This window comes from Andrena cerasifolii, chromosome 1 (genome assembly GCF_050908995.1).
Source record: "Andrena cerasifolii isolate SP2316 chromosome 1, iyAndCera1_principal, whole genome shotgun sequence".
Classification (NCBI taxonomy): Eukaryota; Metazoa; Arthropoda; class Insecta; order Hymenoptera; family Andrenidae; genus Andrena; species Andrena cerasifolii.
The window spans coordinates 26,015,664-26,037,788 of NC_135118.1; the positions used below are offsets into that span (position 1 = coordinate 26,015,664).

The window sequence follows — 22,125 nt, forward strand, 5'->3', positions numbered from 1 at the left end:
CCTAGTGTACATGTACATCTCCTGCAAAGTAACCATGTATTTCTAACCTTTTTGTCTCATCATCTGTCATTTACAAATTTCAAGATGGCGACGACATAGCCCAAGTTATTCCATTTGGCGAACATCCCGCTGTACGGAACAGCCTTTCTGACCACTTTCAATCTAGGCAGATGAGTCTCCGTACTCTTACTTCATGGTTGAATTAGTACACACACGCGTAGCGCGACACTTACTGTTAATTTTATTGTTAAATAAGACTCCGGGCTCTTTACGATACAGAATCGTAGAGAATTATCTGAGAATGGCGACAGAACTTGCGGTGCACGTGTATGGGTTCACGAAATGATTATCGCAGAGCCGCAGATGGATTCCGGTGGAGATTCGTTGACATCGTTACCTGCCCCGTGCCGATTTATTAGTGCTGCCTTATATGTTGCCGAGCGGGCGAGAGAAGTGGAGTTTTACGGGATTAAACGTGCTCCACTGTAAAGGACAGCGGAGGGATCCAGCGATCGATGCTGCGCGGCTTCGGCGCGGCCCGTTCTGATCGGGATAGCCGTCCAGCAGCGTCGACTGGTGGTAATATGCCGATATAGGAAATAATGAGAAGGCTTCTAAAGAGGAAGAGACTTTCTAACAGAAGTTCCCAATACGATCGGGGAGAATCGCTTCCCCCGATGCTTTAACAAACATAGCTCGCGAAAGTGCGAACGAACGGTGGCGATCCCTCTTCTGTCAACTGTGCGGGAACACCTGTGAAAGCGGGCTTGGAAGCACCGCAACGGATCATGAATGTAAGTGCCGATTTTACGGTCGTCGTTTAATGTAATCGCGAGACGATCGCTGCGGTGCATACGAATCACCGCTTAATGCAACTTAAATGGCATATGTACATACCCGTGTGCGCGCCGATACTCGCCTTCGCAATTCATCGTTTTCGTAAACCAGTCCCTTTTTATGAATTAAACGAATATTCGGGTGCAACGATCTGCGGAAAAGCGCCTCGAGTAATTTACTTCTCGGACGGTAGATGTGTAATTGATTCTCGTGGTTCAACTTGTTGGTGTTTTAGATGAATTTCTAGCGCGATTGATTATTAATAAATTAAACCAAGATGGGGCTAATTTAATTCGAGATAATTTCGGAAGGAGAAATGATGTTTTCAGCTTTATTCGTTGACACGCTCAGAGTTACAATGTATTTCGGTATGTTGGCATTCAACCTGCACGTTTTGCTTCTTTTATGTAAACTATTTTCAGAATGCCCCGTTCCACATTATTCTGGCACGCAGTAGACATGAACTTGCTTATGTAACTGACGTTAGATTACTGACCCAATGAATTTCTTTTCAATGACATCGTCTGAATGTAATTGCATTTTCAATAGTGATCTACATTCGAATCTGTGTAATTTTGTGAGGGGGATACCTTCCGTGGCAATCGTTCGCCGAATCGCCAGCATGGGTCTTGACATAACCTTTCAGCTGCGATAAGCGAATCAGTGCCTCTCTAGACTTTCTTCGTTACGGCATATTCGTACGCTCGAAAAGGATGGATAAATCTCTGCACAATTGCAAGCGTACAGGGTGGTTCAGAACTATAGGTTCACTACTTAAAGGGGAACAACACCTTGAAAAAAGTACAATTTGTTTGAATTTTTTGTTAGATATCCATACTTTGTAGGAAAATCATTGATATGGGGTTTAAATGTGCATGTAGTGGACAGTATTTTAGAATTTTTGTGTAACAAAATACACAGTTTTAATCAAGTTATAGAGGTCGCCGTAGAGCGTGACTCGTCCAACACGATCTGATGGTTTCCCACTTTATTCTTGTTGCATTTGTCTGAGAAAAAAAAGGAGAGCATTTTTTTAATCTACATTAATGTAGTTACAGTTAAGCGTACGGAAATTTAATTACAATAATTTTTGGAGAAATAGTGGAGCTTAAAGGGGGAAGTTCTAAAATTTTGAGTCAGTTTAAAGAAAAAATCAATATATTTTGGGATGGTTAAAAAATGTGAAAATAATATATTTTTAATTTCTGTACGCTTAACTGTAACTATATTAATATAGATTTAAAAAATGCTGTGTTTTTTTTCTCAGATGAACGCGACGTGAATAAATTGGGAAACCATCAGATCGTGTTCGACGTATCGCGCTCTATGGCGACCTCTATAACTTGATTAAAACTGTATATTTTGTCACACAAAAATTCTAAAATACTGTCCACTACATGCACATTTAAACCCCATATCAATGACTCTCCTATGAAGTATAGATATCTAACAAAAAGTTTAAAAAAATTGCACTTTTTTCCGGGCTTCAAGGTGTTGTTCCCCCTTAATAAAACTAACGCAAACAAATAGAAAGAGTCTAATCAAGTTAGGTCTACGATCGTCTTGAGATATTTAGCAGCGCTTTGTAGAATGGTAGCATATATCGTAGAGTGATTGGTATCACTCGAGTTCAGTGGTGTCGAGAACTAATGAGTGACTTTAGGTATTATTTAATAGATCTCGTTCTGGACTATTGCTGTTACAATACATGGATTTCTTTTACCTTTTTTTTTCTTCGTAACTATATTAATTTTGAATGGTTCTGCAGGCTTACTGAAAAATAACAAGAATGATACTTGTGTTGTATATACAGTCTTCCCCGGATTATCAAGAAAGATTGGTGAGTATATGTCGACGAAAATGAGTCCAAACACGAAGCAATTCGGTCTGCTTTTTATTATGAAAACAGGACTAGAATTCCAGCTCCCTGGTTTACAGGAAAAGCACGCTTCTGGTGATTAACTCACAACATTTCTCCTGCAATTATTATCGAAATAATTTGCCAATCCTCGCAATACCAAATAGGTAGTAAACATCCAGGCAATTTCTCCCGAAGGCCGCATCTAACCAATCTTCGACAGACACTTTACAATTTGGTGAAGTCGTTGATATTCTTCATTTAAATCCTATTCTGTAGTATTACATAGTGTGTAACGGGAAGAAGTCATTTTTCAGGGTGTGAATTACAACACTTAGTGAACGTGGTGACGTTCACTAAAAATGGACCAAATTGCTTCGCGTTTCAATTCACTTTCATCGAGAAACCTTAAAACATCCATTGGTAATACTTTCATGAACATTTATCAAAAACATCAACATATTATTTTTCTGTACTGGGTATTTTACCTGGCCCAATGATTTTATTGCTCTCGGAAGTTAACGGGCGACCTACCCGGTACCGCAGACCCTCGTTCGTAGCGAGGAAGCAAAACTGTGCGGTGGGTAGGTGTTTCCCGATAATCCGGGGAAAAAAGCATTTCAATAATCCGAGGAAGACTGTAAACACTTAACGTACTTCTGAAACACCTTGTATAACTTACAAAGTGTATCGAACTATGAAACAATTGGAATTCGATCTGTTCTGTTATATGTGTGGCATAGTCTAATTATCATTTGTGATTGTAAAAAAAAAACTTTGTTTAGGTGGTCAGCATAGCGGAGAGGTGGTGTCGGGAAGGTGGTTGACACGCCTTCAATTCTTTGAGATGATCGAAAGCGTATCACGCAGAGCGTTGAGTGGCTCCAGCGGGAGCTACCACGTTCGTGGTGCTGAATTAGCGAGGAATCGTAGATTGAAATCTCTATCCGCCACCGTTGTCTTTCTCGACGACACGCAGCATACATTTCAGCTAGACGTAAGTTCAGAAAATAGTCGCTGGTAGCGGGAGAGAGTAATCTCTTTTATATCGCTCGCAACATGTATCTTTGAAAATATTCTAGAAGAGAGCGAAGGGTCAAGCATTATTGGATTTAGTATTTCAACATTTGGAACTCGTCGAGAAAGATTATTTTGGTTTGCAATATGCTGAAAATGGTGCCACGGCCTGTACACATTCGCCCGATATAATGGTAATATCTCTCGTTAAATTTATCCATGCCACGTTTGCAAGATCTTGTACGCGATTAATTAACAATGTGATTGTACTAATGTTTCAGAGATGGTTGGACCCTACTAAACCCGTGAAAAAGCAGATAAGAAGTAAGGGTAAAGATCATATTTAGTTAGCCCCTTCATATTGATAAAAGCAAATAATTTTCTTTAAGGGGTTCAATAAACTGTATTATTTCAGGTGGGCAGTTCTACTTCAAAGTGAAATTCTACGTATCCGATCCCAGCAAATTACAAGAGGAATACACCAGATATCAATTTTACCTGCAAATACGTAGAGACATTTGTCAAGGGAAACTTCAGTTACCGCCAAGCACAGCATGTCTTATCGCCAGCTATACAGTGCAATGTAATATATGCCGATGCAATAATATTTGTCTCCTAGCGACATCGATTTACAGTGTCATATTTTATTTCGATGTGTTTTTCAGCCGAGTTGGGTGACTATCATCCGGAGGAACATGGTCCGGGATATCTTTCTAGGTTGCAGTTAATACCAGCTCAGACCGAGGAAATGGAAAAGAAGATAGCCGAATTACATAAACTTCATAAGTACGTTGATGCTGTGTATGTAGCATTATTAATTCTTGCACTGTAAAGTATTATAAAATAAACACTTTTTTAGGGGTCAACTACCAGCTGACGCGGAATTCAATTTTTTAGATCACGCAAAGAGATTAGATATGTATGGAGTAGAATTGCACAAAGCTAGGGTACGTATCTATCCCAACTAAACGCATTTCCAACTGTGGAATGCGTCCGCCTCATTCTAATTCTCTTCGCTTTTACAGGACTCAACGAATAAAGAGATACAATTAGGTGTAACATCTATAGGTTTAGTAGTATTTCAAAATGGAATGAAAATCAATGTGTTCTCGTGGTCAAAGATAGTTAAGATTTCCTTCAAACGAAAGCAGTTTTTCATTCAGCTTAGAAGAGAACAGGTAGTTAAAGCATCCAGCGTTTGGGAGTAAACTCCGCGCACACGATGTGATTGTAATGTATAGAAATTTATATTGCAGTCTGAAAACTATGATACGTTACTGGGTTTCAACATGCAAACATATCGGAGTTCTAAAAACTTATGGAAGGCTTGTGTGGAGCATCACACATTCTTCAGGCTTCACAGTCCTAAAATGAGACCGAGGCGTTTCCCGCTTACCTTAAGCAGTAGGTTTACTTACTCAGGCCGCACAGAATTCCAAACGGTTGAAGATGGAAAGAACAGAGCGAGAGTAGAGAGAACATTCATACGGTAACGTTGCCTGGTTTCGTACCTGCTTGCCATGTTTAATATTATGACAAAACACCAACGCAGCAATTTGAACGATTCAGATCCCCCAGTAAAAGATTGGTGCACGGAGTGATAGCGACTCCGCTGATAGAGGAGAAAGGAAAGTTAGGTATGCCTCCCGGAAGGCCTCCCAGGCCGTACGACAACAAGGTTCAGTCTCTTGGTGCTCGTGAGCCTCGTCAAGCGTGGGGCGAAGGCAATCCCAGCGATGAGTTAGTTGAGAATAACTGGCTAGTTCTGAGTAGTTGTTCTTTGCGTACGCAGTTACTAATATTTCCTTTGTCCTGCAGCGAAGGTGGTTTCTTGTCCCTTCGGGAAGAAATAACAGGTTCGCATACGCAAGGCAGTGCATTTTCTCCTGTCCTAGGTTCTAGAGTTTTAAGTTACGCAGACGACGACACGACTGTAGAGAGAAATATTTATGATCTTCCCGACTATAGCGAACCCACGAGTTCACCTGCTCCTCAAGTACGTTCGAAGATTCGCTCTTCGCTAATTCCCTTTTACTATCGAAACGCAGGAATGATACGAGTGTACAGTATGAAATACCTTGATTCATAGATAGTGGAGGATGGATTAGTAACGATAACTCTGACGCCAGACGAACAGGGTCGATTTGGATTCAACGTGAAAGGCGGCTTAGATCTTGACATGCCAATTTTAGTATCGAGGGTAGCTCCAAACACGCCGGCCGATCGTTGCTATCCGAAACTGAACGAGGGAGATCAGGTGTATATTAACTCATAATTACATACTCGTGCTGATGAAGTTTAAGCTAAAGCTGTTACTTTTCGACCCGTCGGGTACCCGGCTACTCAAAACAATTTCAAGCTATTGAATGTTTTATTGTTTGATGTTAGTCAAAAATGATCGAACAATACCACATGAAATGGCTTGAAGTTGTTCCGGGCAGCCGGGTACTCGATAGGACTGGGACTATTTGTCGAATTTTTCGGTATTCGAATATTCGAATACTTCAGTTGCTCAATTATTTGGCGAATAATATTCGAATATCCAAGTATTCGAATAATATTCGAATATCCAAGTATTCGAATAATATTCGAATATCCAAGTATTCGAATAATATTCGAATATCCAAGTATTCGAATAATATTCGAATATCCAAGTATTCGAATAATATTCGAATATCCAAGTATTCGAATAGTATAACATTCGAATACTCAAATATTTGAAGTTTATTCGTAGCATTCGAATACTTGTAAAATATTCGAATATTAAATTATTCGAATAGTCCCAGCCCTAGTACCCGACGGGTCACAAAGTAACAGCTCTAGTTGAAGCATGATCTTCTTTCTCGAAACACGCACCTTTACTTACTACAAACCTTTGGGCAAATAGGTAGTGTACATAAATGGCATCGACGTGAGTGGATTGCTGCACGAGCACGTAGTAAATCTCATCCGTCAATCTCGTGATTCTGGTTCCGGTGAGCTGACGTTAACGGTTCGGCCGAATGCTTTGTACAATGCGTTAGCTGGCACTGATGAAACGTCCGAAGAAGAGCCTCCGTATAGGTATCCCGTCGAAGTGCTAACAACACAAGCCATCCCTAAAAGTACAATACTAACGTTCGCTTTCTTCGATCCACGAGATATGTACCGGACGCGCCACACGCAGCCATTGGGTCCGACGCGTTGGCGCAGTCGATGTTGCTCCTCGCCGATGGCCTGGCGAGCGGTGCTCTGATCGCGCAGTATGAACAGTTGTACAGGAAGAATCCCGAGCTTACGTCCCTCGAGTCCAAGAAGCCAGAGAATCAGAGTAAAAATCGTTACCGGGACATCTCGCCGTGTAAGTGCCAAAGGAAAGAGAACCTATGAATTTTCTTCTGCGTAAGCGTGGGATGTAAAAATTGATGTGTAAAATGATATTTAGACGACGTTACCCGAGTAATACTCATGGGCTCCACGAACGGAGATTACATTAACGCCAACTACGTGAACATGGAGATACCAGGATCGGGTATTATTAATAGATACATCGCTACTCAGGGGCCATTGTCTTCTACCGTCGCTGATTTCTGGCAGATGGTTCTAGAGGCGGGCAGCACTCTCGTCGTGATGCTTACGACCTTGGTGGAGCGTGGAAGAGCGAAATGCCACCAGTACTGGCCGGCTCTCAATGAAACCCTCACCTTGCGGAACCTTACGCTCACGTCTACGGCCGAAAACGTCGAAGACACCTTTATATTTCGGGAATTCATACTTCGCGACATTAATGTGAGAGAAGCTTTGCCTGGTTTTCTAATACAGTCGGGCGTGGCTACGCCCCGAAGGATTTGATCACTGGTTGGATGTTTCAGACTGGGGAGGAACGAGACATTACGCATATGCAATACTGCAGCTGGCCAGATCATGGTGTTCCTAGCGACTGGCGACAGTTTACGACTTTCACTGAGAGAGTAAGGGCAGCTCGAACGGGGATAGTGGAACCTGCTGTTGTTCACTGTTCCGCTGGGATAGGCAGAACAGGTGTTTTAGTGTTAATGGAGACGGCGCTGTGCCTCATCGAAGCGAACCAACCAGTGTATCCGTTAGACATTGTACGCTCTATGAGAGATCAGAGAGCAATGATGATACAAAATGCTGTAAGTTGACGTTCAAAATGTAATATAATTGACGATCGATTGTCCCCGATTAATGTGACGAATTTCTGCTTCCAGAGTCAGTATAGATTTGTGTGCGAGGCGGTCCACAAAGCTTACAGCGAGGGGATAGCCAAACCACTTCCTGAATTCAGCAGGTGAAAAGAACAAAAGCTGGGATGCATTGTAATTACCATTTTTCTTACATTTTGACTAAAAAGAAAAACATCACTTCGCTAGAGAATAATTTTGTACTCTGACAATAATACACACGTATATTATGGATTAGCTGAAAGGATATACTCTATTTAAAATAGGTATTTTCTATTCTTTAGCAAATCTATATTTCATCTAGGAATTTAATCGACAGAATGATATAACTTTTCGCGCCTTTGATACGGCGACGGTTCTTCAAGCCTACTCTTCTAATTTATACGAGTGTTTGTAAATAATGACGTCTCGATAAGTTCGCTAATTTATGTTTAAGCTGCACGTGTAAACGTCGAAGTATTATTTAAAACGACTTTCTATTATAGTTTAGCTATTCTTAGTAGTGGTATTATTAATTTTGATTTCCATGTACGAGATAAGGAGCAGAGGTACGAAAAGTTAAAATTCCAGGAGATACTTGTTAACAGTCGTTCAGATTGTGAGAAACAATTCCTTCCATTAGAAACGATTACAGTTCCGTTCGACTCCCGCAAGGTTCTACTTTCCAGTCGCGATTCGTTACAGTATAGTGACGGCGCAAATATGATCTTATGAAGTTAACAGACCGCCTTAAAATGTTAATTGGAATATTAACAGAAATATATAGACACGTGGTGTCCGTACGAAAGCATTGCCTTGAAAAAGTGTCGCAGTGGAACGTTACAAAATAATGAACTGATACGCAGTTAAAACTGCTCGAATCTATGTAGGTAAACTACGAAATGTAATTTTATAAAGCAAGTTTTCTATCTTGAGCGTTTAAAAATATGTTCAAACGAGCAAGCCATTCGTCAACCCTGCGTTGAAAGTAATCTTCTTTTATACATCTGAAATATCTTCAATCGAGTATCAATTTTTCGTAATATAAAATTTAACACATATTCCGCATGGTACGTCAAACAAAATTTTAACTTCTAACGACTCGTCCCTACTTTTTAACGTATAACTAGAAATAATATTCTACTCATAGCAATCGTAACAATTTTTAATATCGCATATACAATGTACAGTTTAGGTTCTATTAAAAGTTCATAATAATGCGTAGCCCGTGCTAGGCGAACCATCAAAATGAACGCTCGTTTTGCAAGAGAAGCGCAAGTTTAATCGCAGCGAAGAGAACTGTTTGATAAAGAAGGAAACACACTGTAGCGTTTCAACGCTGAACGAAGTTCAAATTATTTCGAAATAAGATGAGTCTGGGAAGGCGATAAAGAAATTCAATGTTCTCGTTTTCGTGACTGTTTAATAGAATTCAGCGTGGAACAGGAGAGAGGAGTGAACGAATCAAAAGAAATGCTGTAGATTTAAACAAAAATACTCTACCTTGAGAATGATGCCTCTTTCAGAATATTTAACGTCCTTCGAATCTTGTAATAATGTTAACAAAAGCGCACTATTTTCTTATAAATGTACCATGTGTTCTACTTTCCGCCCATTTTGGCAACGTCAAAGTATTTTTATGTTTCGCGTATATGTGACTTACAGAAATTAAGGAGTTACATAAATGTTTATTTTATAACACGTAAGATTTGCCATGAAATTATCATCCACGCACAAAAAAAAGAGCATGATCTTCGAATAACCCCGACGAGCTCGTGTAACAATCCATCGATTAATAATTTACAAAGATCTGTAATATGCAGCGTAATTGCGTGGACCGATGCGAATCTCCATACACGCGAAGGAAAGAGAATGCTAATTAAAGGTTCTTACTTCTTTGTTTCTATCTGGCGTAAAATATTTGTACGGATACGAAATTATTTATATGTACAAGGAAGCGAACATAATACCATGTACATATATATAAAGAAATCCTTTGCGGTTCCTTGAAGTACCAATCGTTAACATAAGCTTGATTTTCAACATATCCATCAGTTACCGGTTATTGGGATTAATTGGTGATGGCAATTAAAAGGTCCAGTTTCTACAATCTTTGCCTTTCTAATTTACACAACAGTCTGATTTAACGTAGGACGAAGGTGGAGAAAGATTAATTTGGAGCTTATCGTCTCTTTCTGATATAAGACTGAACTGCAAAGGGTCACTGCTTCGTCACATATTTCCAACGATAAGTAGTAAAGGATTGGGTGAATCTGTTAGGCATATCATAACAGTAAGCAAGACGGCGAAAGCACAATGTCATTTTGATATTTTCTACGCTATTAATAATAATATTTATCTAAATTATTGACAATAGTGCCTTCTACAATGTGCATCCAAATTATAGTTACAAAGCGAGAATGTACGGTCTCAAGGGCTGTTATATTTCAACAGTTTCACTCGATGCAGATTTCTTTAAAATCTCATTCGGAAGTTATTATTGAGTTTCTGTACATTTCTTGTATAATTGTCCATAATCTCTTTCTTTTTATAATTTATCTATCAACAGTTATGTAAATATACTTAAGTTTCATTCGATTTCTATCTCGTAAACTATGATTTCATATAAGTTATATGATTATTTATTTACAATTACTATTGTGTTAATAAAACAATAATATTGTAATGAATAGTAATTGTAAGTTCAATTATTAGCCTGTAATTCAAAGAATAACACCATAGCTTTCACTTAAATCGAAAGGATTATAATGCGAGTTGTCTGGAAATCAGAATGCGTACGTCGAAATGCAACATCGAACAGCATTTCTGCTATTATGTTACTGTGCACTTGCAATTTAAAACGCTGCCCTACTTTAAACAAACATAAAGAGATATAAGATGAAGTACGTAATCAAAGAGATTCTGCGAAGCCCAGAATTAATATTTTAGAGTATAGTTTCTACGGAGTAGTTGCGGGAGAAGTGATATATATGAAATATAATAAAAAAATCTCACGTGTTTCTTTATGTTCCTTTGTGATTTTAATGCAAAATGTTAATAGCACACTCATGGAAATAATCATTGTATTTACATTGCATTTTTCAAAGAACATTTACACGTACGCCATGTAGTATTTATTTGACACGATCAATCGAAAAGCAACATTCGAGAGTTTTCTTTCTAGTACGTATATGTACATAAAAACAGTACAAAGAAATATTACATAGTTGATTGAAACATTGAGGAGCTATATTCATCGATATTCATCTGCGTGTGTGCCAAACGATAGCGCAGAAAGCGAATACTATAATTATATAAATTAAAGTGCCACAGGTCTTCAATAATACAGTCAGTAGTTGTCTAGTCTCATTACTAATTTGTACTTCTAAAATATAAAATAAAAAACATTTTATAATATCCCCGTTACTCACTCACTTTCCTTCCACCATCCCGTCATTTCTAACATTGAAGGCCGTCGCACATTTTGGCGAAGCGAAAGATTTATAATCAATTGATTCTTATGAAACCGCGCACACTAGGCCGAAGCGCAGCGACAATTAATTATTATTAACTAGCAAAATACCCCGCGCTTTGCTTCGAACCTAAGAGATATTAAGGACTCCATGAAAACAGATTTAACCCCTTTCACCACCCCATTAGGGGTTTGTTAGGGCAAAATCCTGAAATTGGTTTTTAAGCATTTATATGGGTAAACTTTCGAAGTAAAAACCAAGTTGATATCGAATTGAACCTAAGAGATTTTGAGGAATCCGTGAAAGTACATTTCACCCTGTTTCACCCACTTAGGGGTTGGTTAGGGAAAAATCCTAAAATTGGTTTTTAGGCATTTGTGTGGGTAATCTTTGTGAGTAAGAACCAAATTGATATCTAATCGGGCCTAAGAGATATTATGGAGTCCGCGAAAATACATTTTACCCCTTTTCACCCCCTTGGGGATGGAATTTCCAAAAATCCTTCCTTAGTGGGTGCCTACGTCATGAAAACAATGTACTTTCCAATTTTCACGTTCCTCGGTTAAACGGTTTGAGCTGGGCGTTGATAAGTCAGTCAGTCAGGACTGCTTCTTTTATATATAGAGATAGATATCTTCGATTCGCTTCGCCAAAACGCGCAACGGCTTTAATACACACTTTGGTATATCATTTGGTGTAACTCCTCGAATAATGTTACAATGTACGTAACAGTAAGTATAAATATATTTGTGTATAACGATCGTAAAACAGTAAGCAAGTATAAATATTACACTTCTTTGTTTCTTTGCGTATCACAATCGGTATGTATAAATTAATGGTCGTACATTGTGCTTCTACGTACAAAATATTAGCATATCTGTATCAAAATCAAATTCGTTATTGAAGCCGCTGAAGCTGCAGTTTGCAAGACGTTTTACAAATTAAGAAGAAAGGCCCTTCTTGGCCAGGAATATATGTCGACGGAACAATGTTATACGTTCCAGCTGGTACATCGTCCATTTCCAGGCAAACGAATCCTGACCTGTATAAAATTAAACAATTAGTAATTTCTGCGTCCATATCTGAGTACTTACCATACACTGATAAGATACCTGAACGGGCCAGAACTTTTCATCTTGAATGCGCTGGGCGCGTCAGCATCGTTCAACACAACTGACATAATATCGAAACCAATTTGATATTGCTTAGGACCCTTTAATATAATCAGCACGTAATTATTATTGCTTGAACTCTCCACCGTTAACTGGTAGCGTGGATTGTTTTGATACGTTGGATGATTGCTGCATCCGCCAGCCGTCGGGCCTTTCCACTGGCCGTCAGTGATCTGAAGGAAATGGTCACTGTAGCACGGGATATTAAATTGCGCGTGCGTTTGTATGAAAAGATAGAAGGGTGTACCTCCTTCTCGAATTTATAAAAGTTTGGTATCTTTCGTAACGTGAACGGGCATGTTCCATAGGCGCGCAAAGTATAATAGATTGTATTCGTCTTCTCGTACTGCGATATGACTAGAGTATATCGGGAGTCGCTTTGTGTGTCCAGCTTTATCTTGCAGAGGTAATGAGGGCTATTTATTTTCACGCCATCGATGTGCGGTGGTGGATCGTCTATGAAATTGCACGCATATAATTAAAGTTCAGATCAGAACATAAGAAAGCAAATAATACAGCAAACCAGTAAATTCTCGCTATGCGTTAAGCGCTTGTCGCTATCCCCACTTCTTGGAAACATTCACTCGAGAGTGAGAGAACCCGACGTTACAGTCTGCTACGAAAGAAAATATGATACTCTGTCTCGCTTCGTCTTTCACGTGCCTACTCTCTGCCTCTCTCTCGCGCCATCGGCGGCTCGGAATCGTCGACGGTATTCGTTAAGCGCTTGCCGCCAGCCCATAGCGAGAGTTTACTGTATCTGCATCTATATCTGTACTACGATTGCATTATATTACTTACGAGGGTAATAGACTCTTTTACCATCGTTTCGGTAAACTAATACTGTTATGTATTCTTGATTCTGGCGAAAATCTGCTATGTCTGTAATATGTCTTGTGAGAAGAATCCATACCGCTCCCGTGACGTTGCTTTGGACTTCTAATAAAAACTGAGGATTATCCCCGATATTGTACACATCTTTCACTGGGCCTATTCCTGCGTTCCACATTCTGCAACAAGATTACTTCTTTAGAGCAGTGCTCCGCAACCGGTGTGCCACGAGACGATGCTAATTGTACCGCGGCGCAGTGCCCCCAAGAGGAGAAAAAGCATACATAATTTGAATCTTCATAAATAATTGTAATTTCTATATGTTTCGTATATTTTTGCCTGTGGTCAGTGCCGACGCGAGGCAGGTTCAGCGCTTTAAAAGGCCCCGCGCTTTCCAGTACGCTTATGCATAGATATTTATTATTATAAAACTAGGAAAATACCCCGCGCTTCGCTTCGGACCTAAGAGATATTAAGGACTCCGTGAAAACAGATTTCACCCTTTTTCACCACCACCTTAGGAGTTGATTAGGGCAAAATCCTGAAATTGGTTTTCACGCATTTATATGGGTAACCTTTCGAAGTAAAAACCAAGTTGATATCTAATTGAATCTAAGAGATTTTGAGGAATGCGTGAAAGTACATTTCACCCTGTTTCACCCCCTTAAGGGACGGAATTTCCAAAAATCCTTCCTTAGTGGGTGCCTACGTCATGAAAACAATGTACTTTCCAATTTTCACGTCCCTAGGTTAAACGGTTTGAGCTGGGCGTTGATGAGTGAGTAAGTGCGTGAGTGAGTGAGTGAGTGAGTGAGTGAGTGAGTGAGTGAGTGAGTGAGTGAGTGAGTGAGTGAGTGAGTGAGTGAGTGAGTGAGTGAGTGAGTGAGTGAGTGAGTGAGTGAGTGAGTCAGTGAGTCAGTCAGTCAGGACTTCTTTTATATATATATAGATTTACAAGTACAATATAAATGGAACGGCCTCAAAGCTGGGAATAATTAAATGTTCAATAACTTACTGGTGAATACAATAAGTATAGTTAAATAGACCTGGATTCCAGTTCAAATAGAACACATCGAAAAAGCGACATATACTATCGTAGTCAATCCAGAATATGCCATTGTCGAACTGAGACGCAGAGTCTGGATCATAATTCAATGTTTCCTTCAATTCGTTGGTCCAATGCTGTAGGTCGAGTTCAGAGTAATTCCCCTTCCACCGTAGGTGTGACCAGGGATTCTTGAGTTGCAATAATCTCTCTCCCTGTGAAAGTAGTTTTAAAAAAACAAACGCTGTTTACTATGCTCAAATACATTTATGAGTTTGCGCTTAAAGCTGCTCACATTAACTTTCCTGACGTCAAGAACAGCGTATGCATGGGTAGGTACAAGGCCTGTTCTATCAGCATCCAGATCAGACAATTCTCCGGTAGCTACGGTCACTAGAACGTCTCCTTTGTGTAACCGCGTTAATAGGACATTATATAAGTTGTCCCTGTTGAAATCTGGTTCACCGGGTCTTATCGCCCACCTCTCTGGTATCCATCCGGTTAAAGCGTGCAAATCTATGTTCTGCCAATGAATAGTTCACTATTAAATACGTATTTCCGTATTAGCGGCACGGTAGAAAGCAACGAACTTACGCTATTTGAGCCAGGAAAATCATAACCACCCATCACTTTCATATATGCTTTCTCAAGCAACGAGATCCACAGCTCTCCGTGATTGTTAGAGTAAGAGCAAAGTAGTTGGTTGTGCCGACTTACAGGCAACAAGTCATCTATTATAACTTTGCGCGGAACACCATTAATGTGAAGCTTCACCATGTACTTTCCTAACATAAAATACTTGCAACTTAATTCCTGTCGAAAAGCGAAGCTTCGAAGAAACGATACTCGTACGACAATAAACAAACGCTTACCAAATGGATTATAAATTGGTTCTTTATTTCTATTCTTTGGATAAATAATGGACGTGATCAGTCTGCGACCAAATCTTTTCTCATACTGAGCGCTAACAGCGAGCGAGGCAACGAAAGAACAATCAGAGACGACCTGAAATCGAACACTAAATTTAGCGTCGAAATAATAAACATTCTTGGCGGTTAATTATTACTGTCTTTCACTAACAGTCTGTTTTATGCTGTAGTAATCGACGTTGTGATTCATGAGCATCTTTGGCTCAGAAAATAATGCCTCTGGTCGGCACCACTTTGCGAAGTCGGGCTTCTGTTTCGGTGCCAATTCTAGTAGACCATCCTTGTCGGTAAATGGGATAGCATACTGAAACTTTTCTGTCAGATCGATGCTCATAAAGGGTACAAATTCGTGGTCATTGATGTGAGAACTGTGAAGCAAAACTCTCTTCTCCTCCTCGGTGTAACTACTGTTACCGCCGCTCACTTTTAGGTGTACGCTACTTCCACGATGAAGCGGTGGCCGAGTTTGTTTCCCTGAGGATTAAGAAACAGAATCGATTAGGAAAAGAAACTTTACGACGGCCCGCGCAGAGGTCATTATTACCTGTATTACCAGAAGTTGTAGAAATGACAGAGGTCGTCGGCGCAGGTGGCATTTTATCTACATCCTCGTCCAAATTCGTTTCTGGCACAGGGGGCAATTTAGAGAGTGTTTCAATAATGTCATTATTCTCCTCTGCTTTCAGACCTTTCAGACACTCTGCCCGGTCAAGAGCGACTCGAATGAGCGCCATTAATTTCTCTTTGATCACTGGATCAGTAGTCTTCTATAATTATATAATTCGTTTACGATTCTCGAATATAAAAAGTTTCAAATCTGTTTAACCCTTTAACGACATACCAAATTTTAGAAAAACGTTAAAAAATCACAAGCTTTCTTTGTTTCTATTTTACTGTATAAATCTTTATAAACTGGGATGAAACCAAAAAAAGCGTAACGCAGTTACGATTCTATCTCAAGGAGTTAAATCACAGAAACAGTGTTACGTACAACGCTGAGACCAAGTTCAGCAGCGTCTGTGTATAATTTCACGGCTACATCTTTCAAGCCAGCTCCATCCGCATCTTGAGCTTGGCTTACGAGAAATTTGCATCTTTGTAATTCGGAGTGATGCGCGGACTGAGCTTTGTGAGAATTCTCTTCTTCTTCATTAACTGAAAGTTGTGGAAAGTCTCTATACTATCAGCTTTCTCATTTACCTTTCTCTTACTATCTTACAATGCACATTGTAATTTTATTTGAGATGATAAGCTTACGAAGGCGTTGTATCGTTGATATTCTGCTCTGATACTCCGAAACTTTCTGATCGTACACAGGATCTTGCAAGTCGGTGAGACATTTTACTGCAACGTTGTAGCAGTACAAAGCTGGTCTGTACTGGCTGTTACTATCGAATTGCACAGCTTTCCGGGCTGCATTCTGTGCATCTTCCAGGGTCATTTTGTAAATCTTATTAAGTCGCAGTCTCAATCGTTTCTATGCTCGTTAATAAATAAATCCCTTCGATGTCCAGCATTTTCAACCTATCTGTTAAATAATTCTCTTTCAATTATGTTTCATTGAAATTGGAGGCCTTACAGTTATAGTTACTTAACGCTAAACTTTGTTCACCTACATTCCCTTCTGCGAGCATTGCTATTTACAAAATAAATATATCATGTCATACAGTGCTCGTTGTTACTCATAATTATATCGGTATCGCAGAATTCTATTTTTTAGAATAACAAACTTTGTAGGTTAGCTACGGCACTGTTATGCTTTAATTCGCCCACATACAATAATAAGTTGTTATTACTTTCATTAGCTGTTATGCCCTAAGAAGAAATTCATTAAAAGAATTTAACAATCATCTGCCACAATTTCGCCTGACAGATGGAGGAAAATGATAGCAACAATAGAAGGAACACATAGGTGCAATCAAATGGTCCAACACTTTAACAGGATATATAGATATAGATCGTGCAGGTGAAAGGCGACTTTTGCAGTTTATATAGGTTAGGTTTATTATTTTCTTTCAAATGTCAGATATTCGTATTATATTCCAACAGATGGCGGTTCTAGACAAATCTTAGGCCGGTATCACGGTGTAATAGACAGGTGTTCTGACGTCTGTTCAGAATGTGTGACTTTTTCGTCCTAGTTCTTCTGGCGGCCGTTAGATTGGCGCTCAAGGAGAAATAAATTTGCGCAAAATACGACTAAGAGCTCTACTACTACAATCACATAAATGCATGATACATGGATTTCTTATCACGACGCCTCTCGCGACGACCAGAGGAACCACACAGAAATCGGCACACAAAATCGCTGGGGTAAAGGTGCTGAATCGGAACACCTGTCTATTACACCGTGACCGGTATTCATAGTCGCTACTTATTCTTAAGCAAATGCTTAAGCATTCGGCATCCTTTACTAGCTACTAGGTTAGTAGAAGATGCCGCATGCTTAAGCATTTGCTTAAGAATAAGTAGCGACTGAGAATACCGCCCTAAGAATTTATGTTGAAGCGCCACCTTTTGGAAATAACAAGAAACGTAAGTTCTGAAAGTAAAGAATAAACATATAACCTATATTGCCCAAATTGTAGTTTATATAGTTTAATTTTTCCTTTACGAGCTACATATCGTTTATATCTCCCGCTTATACGTAAGCTCGCTGCAATTAAATCAGCATTCAATAAAACTGAAGCCAAAACGCTTTGAGTATGTACCGAGCTTTAGACCCAATTATTTCACACAGCTCAGTGCACATGCATGCACGCATGCATGCAGGTGTATTAGCTATCGGCATTGACATACGCGGCAGAGTGGAAAAACACGAATCCAAAATATGGCAAGTTCGTCAAGGTAAAGTTTCCGAGGGTTCCGTCCAATCTCTCCCCATCACCGCCGATGCCACTTGCTGCTGCGTTCTGTTCTATAAACTGTCGTTACTCGACCTCAGGTCGAGTTAATCTCGATAATGGAATAATATCTGGAACTTTGGTTATGAAATCTGACAGTGTTTGTTTATTTTTTGACATGCACTCGATTAAGCATTCAACGTAATTGAAACTGTCGTTACGTCACGCGTACGTTTACAAATGCTCCGTTCATCGTTCAACGCGAGAGGTCTCGCTTCCTAATTCTGACGCTTCTTCGGGGATACATACAAGACTCTTTTTTCTCAGATAAGCATGTTAATAAAACGCTACAAGGCTACGTTGCACATTGTCGTGATTCCTCTGTTGCAGACACGAAACGAACAAAGTTTGTTGTTACGCACATCCAGATGCACCACTTATCGAGGACTACAGAGCCGGGGATCAAATTTGTTCAGAGTGTGGACTAGTTGTAGGAGATAGGTAAATGTCGGAACGGGAATGTACTCGTGAATCTCAATAATACCTTCGAATTCCATTGCAATAGGGTAATAGATGTGGGTTCAGAGTGGAGAACGTTTAGCAATGAGAAAGCAGGCGTCGATCCGTCTCGTGTCGGTGGACCGGAGAACCCGCTGCTTAACGGTTCAGACTTATCCACCATGATTGGACCGGGAACTGGTGCAGCTTCGTTCGACGCCTTCGGTGCTTCGAAATATCAAAACAGACGCACAGTACGTGTAATTTTTTACGCCGTACGTAATGTCTTTCCGTATTCAACGAATGGGAATGTTTTCAGATGAGCAGTTCAGACAGGGCACTGATCAACGCGTATCGTGAGATTAATGGAATGGCCGATCGTATTAATCTGCCTAAAACAATCGTAGACAGAGCTAATAACTTGTTTAAGCAAGTTCACGACGGCAAGAACTTGAAAGGTCGCGCGAACGACGCCATCGCCTCGGCGTGTTTATATATTGCCTGTAGACAAGAAGGCGTGCCGCGCACTTTCAAAGAGATCTGCGCGGTTAGCAAGATTAGCAAAAAAGAAATCGGAAGATGTTTTAAGCTGATCTTGAAAGCGCTCGAGACTAGCGTGGATCTTATCACTACGGGCGACTTTATGTCTAGATTTTGTTCTAATCTTGGTCTTCCTAATATGGTACAAAGGGCTGCTACGCACATCGCAAGGAAAGCGGTAGAAATCGATATCGTTCCTGGAAGATCGCCTATTTCGGTAGCGGCCGCTGCCATATACATGGCGTCACAGGTATGTACCGCGGCTTGCAGAGTTGCTCGTGTATCATACTTGTTTATACCTCTCGTGCTTTGTACTGTTATCCAGGCTTCGGAGGACAAGAGGTCGCAAAAAGAAATTGGCGATATCGCTGGCGTCGCAGACGTCACGATCAGACAGTCTTATAAACTAATGTATCCTCACGCAGGGAAATTATTTCCAGAGGATTTCAAATTTGCGACACCTATCGATCAGTTGCCACAAATGTAAATTTAACACGCGACCTATGTTTTGCTGTATATTTTATCTTGTTGGAACAATAGTTATGCGTCAGCAGTAATCATTCGCAAATAATCTAATCTTTATTTACAGTATACATTCCTAACTGATCTATGAAGCATTGGTATTATCTAATTTATTACACGTCGACTACACTTCCCCTTTTCGTTTCTTTCTCTTTCGTTATACTATGTTCCTACGATATTGGTATTCGCAACGCTAACTGCTTGATAATTTATTTGGTGTGGACAGCGATTTAAGTTTAAGTTCACCTTCTCAAGTGCACTGTTCATTTGGCACGTTAAAAAACGGGATTAGAGTAAATAGGAAGGCATTATGAAGCATGCTAAGATATTTCAAATACAAAGACAGAGCGTGTATTGCAATCTTCGTAATGTAACGATGAGGATAATAATAGATGCTGTAAGTTCTCCGTACAGAGAATCGGCACGTTCGGATTTGTTAAAAGTTTAGCAAAGCGGCTGTAATACGGGATCATACTTAACGGTAGTAAAAGCTTACTGTCAACAAGTTCTTGACGTACTGCAGCGTACTACTTTTCTGTGTATTTGTTTTTTAAAGGAGTACGTCGAAGATTGCATGTAAAGTGAAACATAAATAGGCCTTATCTCGAAAGTACCATACGATTGTACGATAAATTCTGTGATACGTTTCCTGAATGACGTAAGTCAAATATATTACAACCATTAGATCTGACTGTGGATTGGAAAGCGACTTTCTTTTCATTAAAATCCCTGAGAGTTATTCAGAAATGATAAACATTGTAACTCAAGGCTGGGCAACCCGCGGGCCGCATGCGGCCCCTTCTCCGACTTGCCTACTCTGCTAACAAGGGGACTGAAGGTTTGTCAATTTCAGAAAATTTGAGTACTTAGTGTACTTGAAGGTATTCACTCGGACATTAATTTCTCAAAGTAGTAAGACGCGCTTTTCAGCCAAATTCAAGCGCCTACAATGCACGCGTATTTAGGTGAAATTTAAAGTTAATTTTTTCGAAAACGAAGCCATTACCGCAATTTGGTCACTTTTGATTTTCGTCTTATTTTTGCCTGTATAATCACCCCCTAGAGTATTATATTGACCATAGGTAGAGGAACACCTTGTATATTAGGGACCTCTGATTTTTTCAAAGTCGATTTTCTCGAATTTGGCTAAAAAGCGCGCCCCTAACTATTTTTTCAAGTACAGTATGTTTCAAAATTTTCTGAAATTGTCAGACCTGAAGGTCCCCTTGTGACCCGTAGGAACACGACCCCCTCCATACCTATTTGACTCCTACACTCTAAACAGCCACACGGAGCTCTCGCTCCTCCATAGCTGATATTGCTGATGGTGGGGGAACCGGCAGACTGGTAATGGGAATAGTGCGGCCCGCGGCGGCGAACAAGTTGCTCAGCCCTGTTGTAACTCAACGCTTCTAAGTTCAAGCTACATGTACATCACGTTTGAAGAAGTAACAGCGCAATTAGGATCTATTAAACATTTAAGGAAATCTAAAGAATATGATTTGGTCTATGTTTTAAAATCGATGATAAACATCACCTATCAATTGTTTTAAGTTATGACAAATTGAAAACATATATAATGAAAATTTGTATCGAGCTGCATGATAAGTTTAAGGATATACATATCTTGAATTCCATGTGAAATTACATGTGAATAAAAAGAATTGTTACATTATTTAGATAAATCACTTTTCTATTTATTAATACCTTTGGCATTGTGAAACAAGATTTAAAAATGGATGGGCATCTGTCAGCTGGTATCGACTCTGTTCTCTGTTTCACATTTCCTACTTCCCCCACTACTGCAAAAGCGCACTTCTGGCAGTTAGTCGGTGCCCGAACCTTCGGTAAGATTAACTGGAAAATAACTGGCAGATGCTCTTAACCGGAGGCGAAGAAACGGGCATGTGGAAATTATGTGCCACTTAACTATAACTGGAAGATTACTGGAGGTGAAGAAATGGGCCGTTAGGGTGCGGTTTCATGCTGACGCTTTTGACAAACCAGTTACGTGATCAGTCCACGGGACTTTCAGCGTCGACGCTTGTTTTGAGCGTCAAAACTCATCACGTGATCGACCCTCGACCAACGAACGAGCGAGTCCGAGCAAGTCAGAGCGAACGAGCGTTTATCGGAAAAGCTAAACATGCGTAATGATGAATGTTTGTCGCGTCGCAAGCAGGGATAGTGGCAGCCATATTTGAAGCGTTTCTCGCAGTGTGGTATGCAGTGCGTATTCACCTCATATTTTAATAATTATAGATGCATATTTCTCTTGAATTTTCATTATTTTTATAATTTATATTCGCGAATAATCACTCCGTCAGTATAGGTTAAGTAAGTATCTCCGGCGCGGAGCGCTCGCGCCGTCTCTCGGATTTTTTTTCAATTTTGGGA

General features: G+C 39.9%; 3 protein-coding genes across 13 annotated transcripts; 2 read left to right on the top strand and 1 right to left on the bottom strand.

The window, feature by feature from the left end:
• The first annotated feature begins 230 nt into the window (after positions 1-230).
• Ptpmeg (protein tyrosine phosphatase Meg) lies at positions 231-11,292 on the top strand. Of its 9 annotated transcripts, none has more exons than XM_076818810.1 (17): positions 231-794; positions 3,481-3,692; positions 3,778-3,906; positions 3,994-4,042; positions 4,128-4,295; positions 4,378-4,498; positions 4,572-4,659; positions 4,738-4,890; positions 4,954-5,201; positions 5,282-5,452; positions 5,531-5,708; positions 5,802-5,969; positions 6,600-6,775; positions 6,853-7,052; positions 7,137-7,480; positions 7,564-7,848; positions 7,924-11,292. In XM_076818810.1, exons 2-17 carry the CDS (start codon positions 3,543-3,545, stop codon positions 8,005-8,007), a joined length of 2,712 nt encoding a protein of 903 aa, XP_076674925.1. In that variant the 5' UTR covers positions 231-794; positions 3,481-3,542; the 3' UTR covers positions 8,008-11,292. The 9 variants fall into 9 exon arrangements, with proteins under 9 accessions (XP_076674925.1, XP_076674852.1, XP_076674891.1 ...); XM_076818737.1 differs by lacking the exon at positions 231-794 and adding an exon at positions 1,181-1,205; XM_076818776.1 differs by lacking the exon at positions 231-794 and adding an exon at positions 1,181-1,205 and having other exon boundaries at positions 4,969-5,201.
• Positions 11,293-12,074: 782 nt separating this feature from the next.
• On the bottom strand, positions 12,075-17,282 carry LOC143372543 (calpain-7). 3 transcript variants are annotated; one of them, XM_076818844.1, is made up of 13 exons: positions 16,942-17,282; positions 16,583-16,849; positions 16,317-16,480; positions 15,870-16,092; positions 15,477-15,799; positions 15,269-15,401; positions 14,991-15,181; positions 14,692-14,919; positions 14,367-14,611; positions 13,322-13,530; positions 12,768-12,976; positions 12,461-12,693; positions 12,075-12,390 (listed from the first exon to the last, which is right to left on the bottom strand). In XM_076818844.1, exons 2-13 carry the CDS (start codon positions 16,764-16,766, stop codon positions 12,246-12,248), a joined length of 2,487 nt encoding a protein of 828 aa, XP_076674959.1. In that variant the 5' UTR covers positions 16,767-16,849; positions 16,942-17,282; the 3' UTR covers positions 12,075-12,245. The 3 variants fall into 3 exon arrangements, with proteins under 3 accessions (XP_076674959.1, XP_076674939.1, XP_076674949.1); XM_076818824.1 differs by having other exon boundaries at positions 16,583-16,853; XM_076818834.1 differs by having other exon boundaries at positions 16,583-16,853; positions 16,938-17,282.
• Positions 17,283-17,964: 682 nt separating this feature from the next.
• Tfiib (transcription factor IIB) lies at positions 17,965-21,403 on the top strand. Its single transcript, XM_076819539.1, has 5 exons — positions 17,965-18,172; positions 18,559-18,669; positions 18,734-18,920; positions 18,986-19,456; positions 19,532-21,403. The coding sequence occupies exons 1-5, from the start codon at positions 18,156-18,158 to the stop codon at positions 19,691-19,693; spliced, it is 948 nt and encodes a 315-aa protein (XP_076675654.1). The 5' UTR covers positions 17,965-18,155; the 3' UTR covers positions 19,694-21,403.
• Positions 21,404-22,125: the final 722 nt, after the last annotated feature.

Bases quoted from the DNA above. Each gene is read 5' to 3' on its own strand.
- LOC143372543 (XM_076818844.1), bottom strand. From the start codon at position 16,766: ATGACCCTGGAAGATGCACAGAATGCAGCCCGGAAAGCTGTGCAATTC. The intron at 15,800-15,869 runs GTAATAATGACC...CTTAATCCTCAG, and splicing joins TACAACTTCTGGTAATACAG to GGAAACAAACTCGGCCACCG. The intron at 13,531-14,366 runs GTAAGTTATTGA...ATCTTGTTGCAG, and splicing joins TATACTTATTGTATTCACCA to AATGTGGAACGCAGGAATAG.
- Ptpmeg (XM_076818747.1), top strand. From the start codon at position 1,551: ATGGATAAATCTCTGCACAATTGCAAGCGTACAGGGTGGTTCAGAACT. The intron at 3,693-3,777 runs GTAAGTTCAGAA...AAAATATTCTAG, and splicing joins AGCATACATTTCAGCTAGAC to AAGAGAGCGAAGGGTCAAGC. The intron at 7,053-7,136 runs GTAAGTGCCAAA...AATGATATTTAG, and splicing joins TTACCGGGACATCTCGCCGT to ACGACGTTACCCGAGTAATA.
- Tfiib (XM_076819539.1), top strand. The intron at 18,670-18,733 runs GTAAATGTCGGA...CCATTGCAATAG, and splicing joins GGACTAGTTGTAGGAGATAG to GGTAATAGATGTGGGTTCAG. The intron at 19,457-19,531 runs GTATGTACCGCG...ACTGTTATCCAG, and splicing joins CCATATACATGGCGTCACAG to GCTTCGGAGGACAAGAGGTC.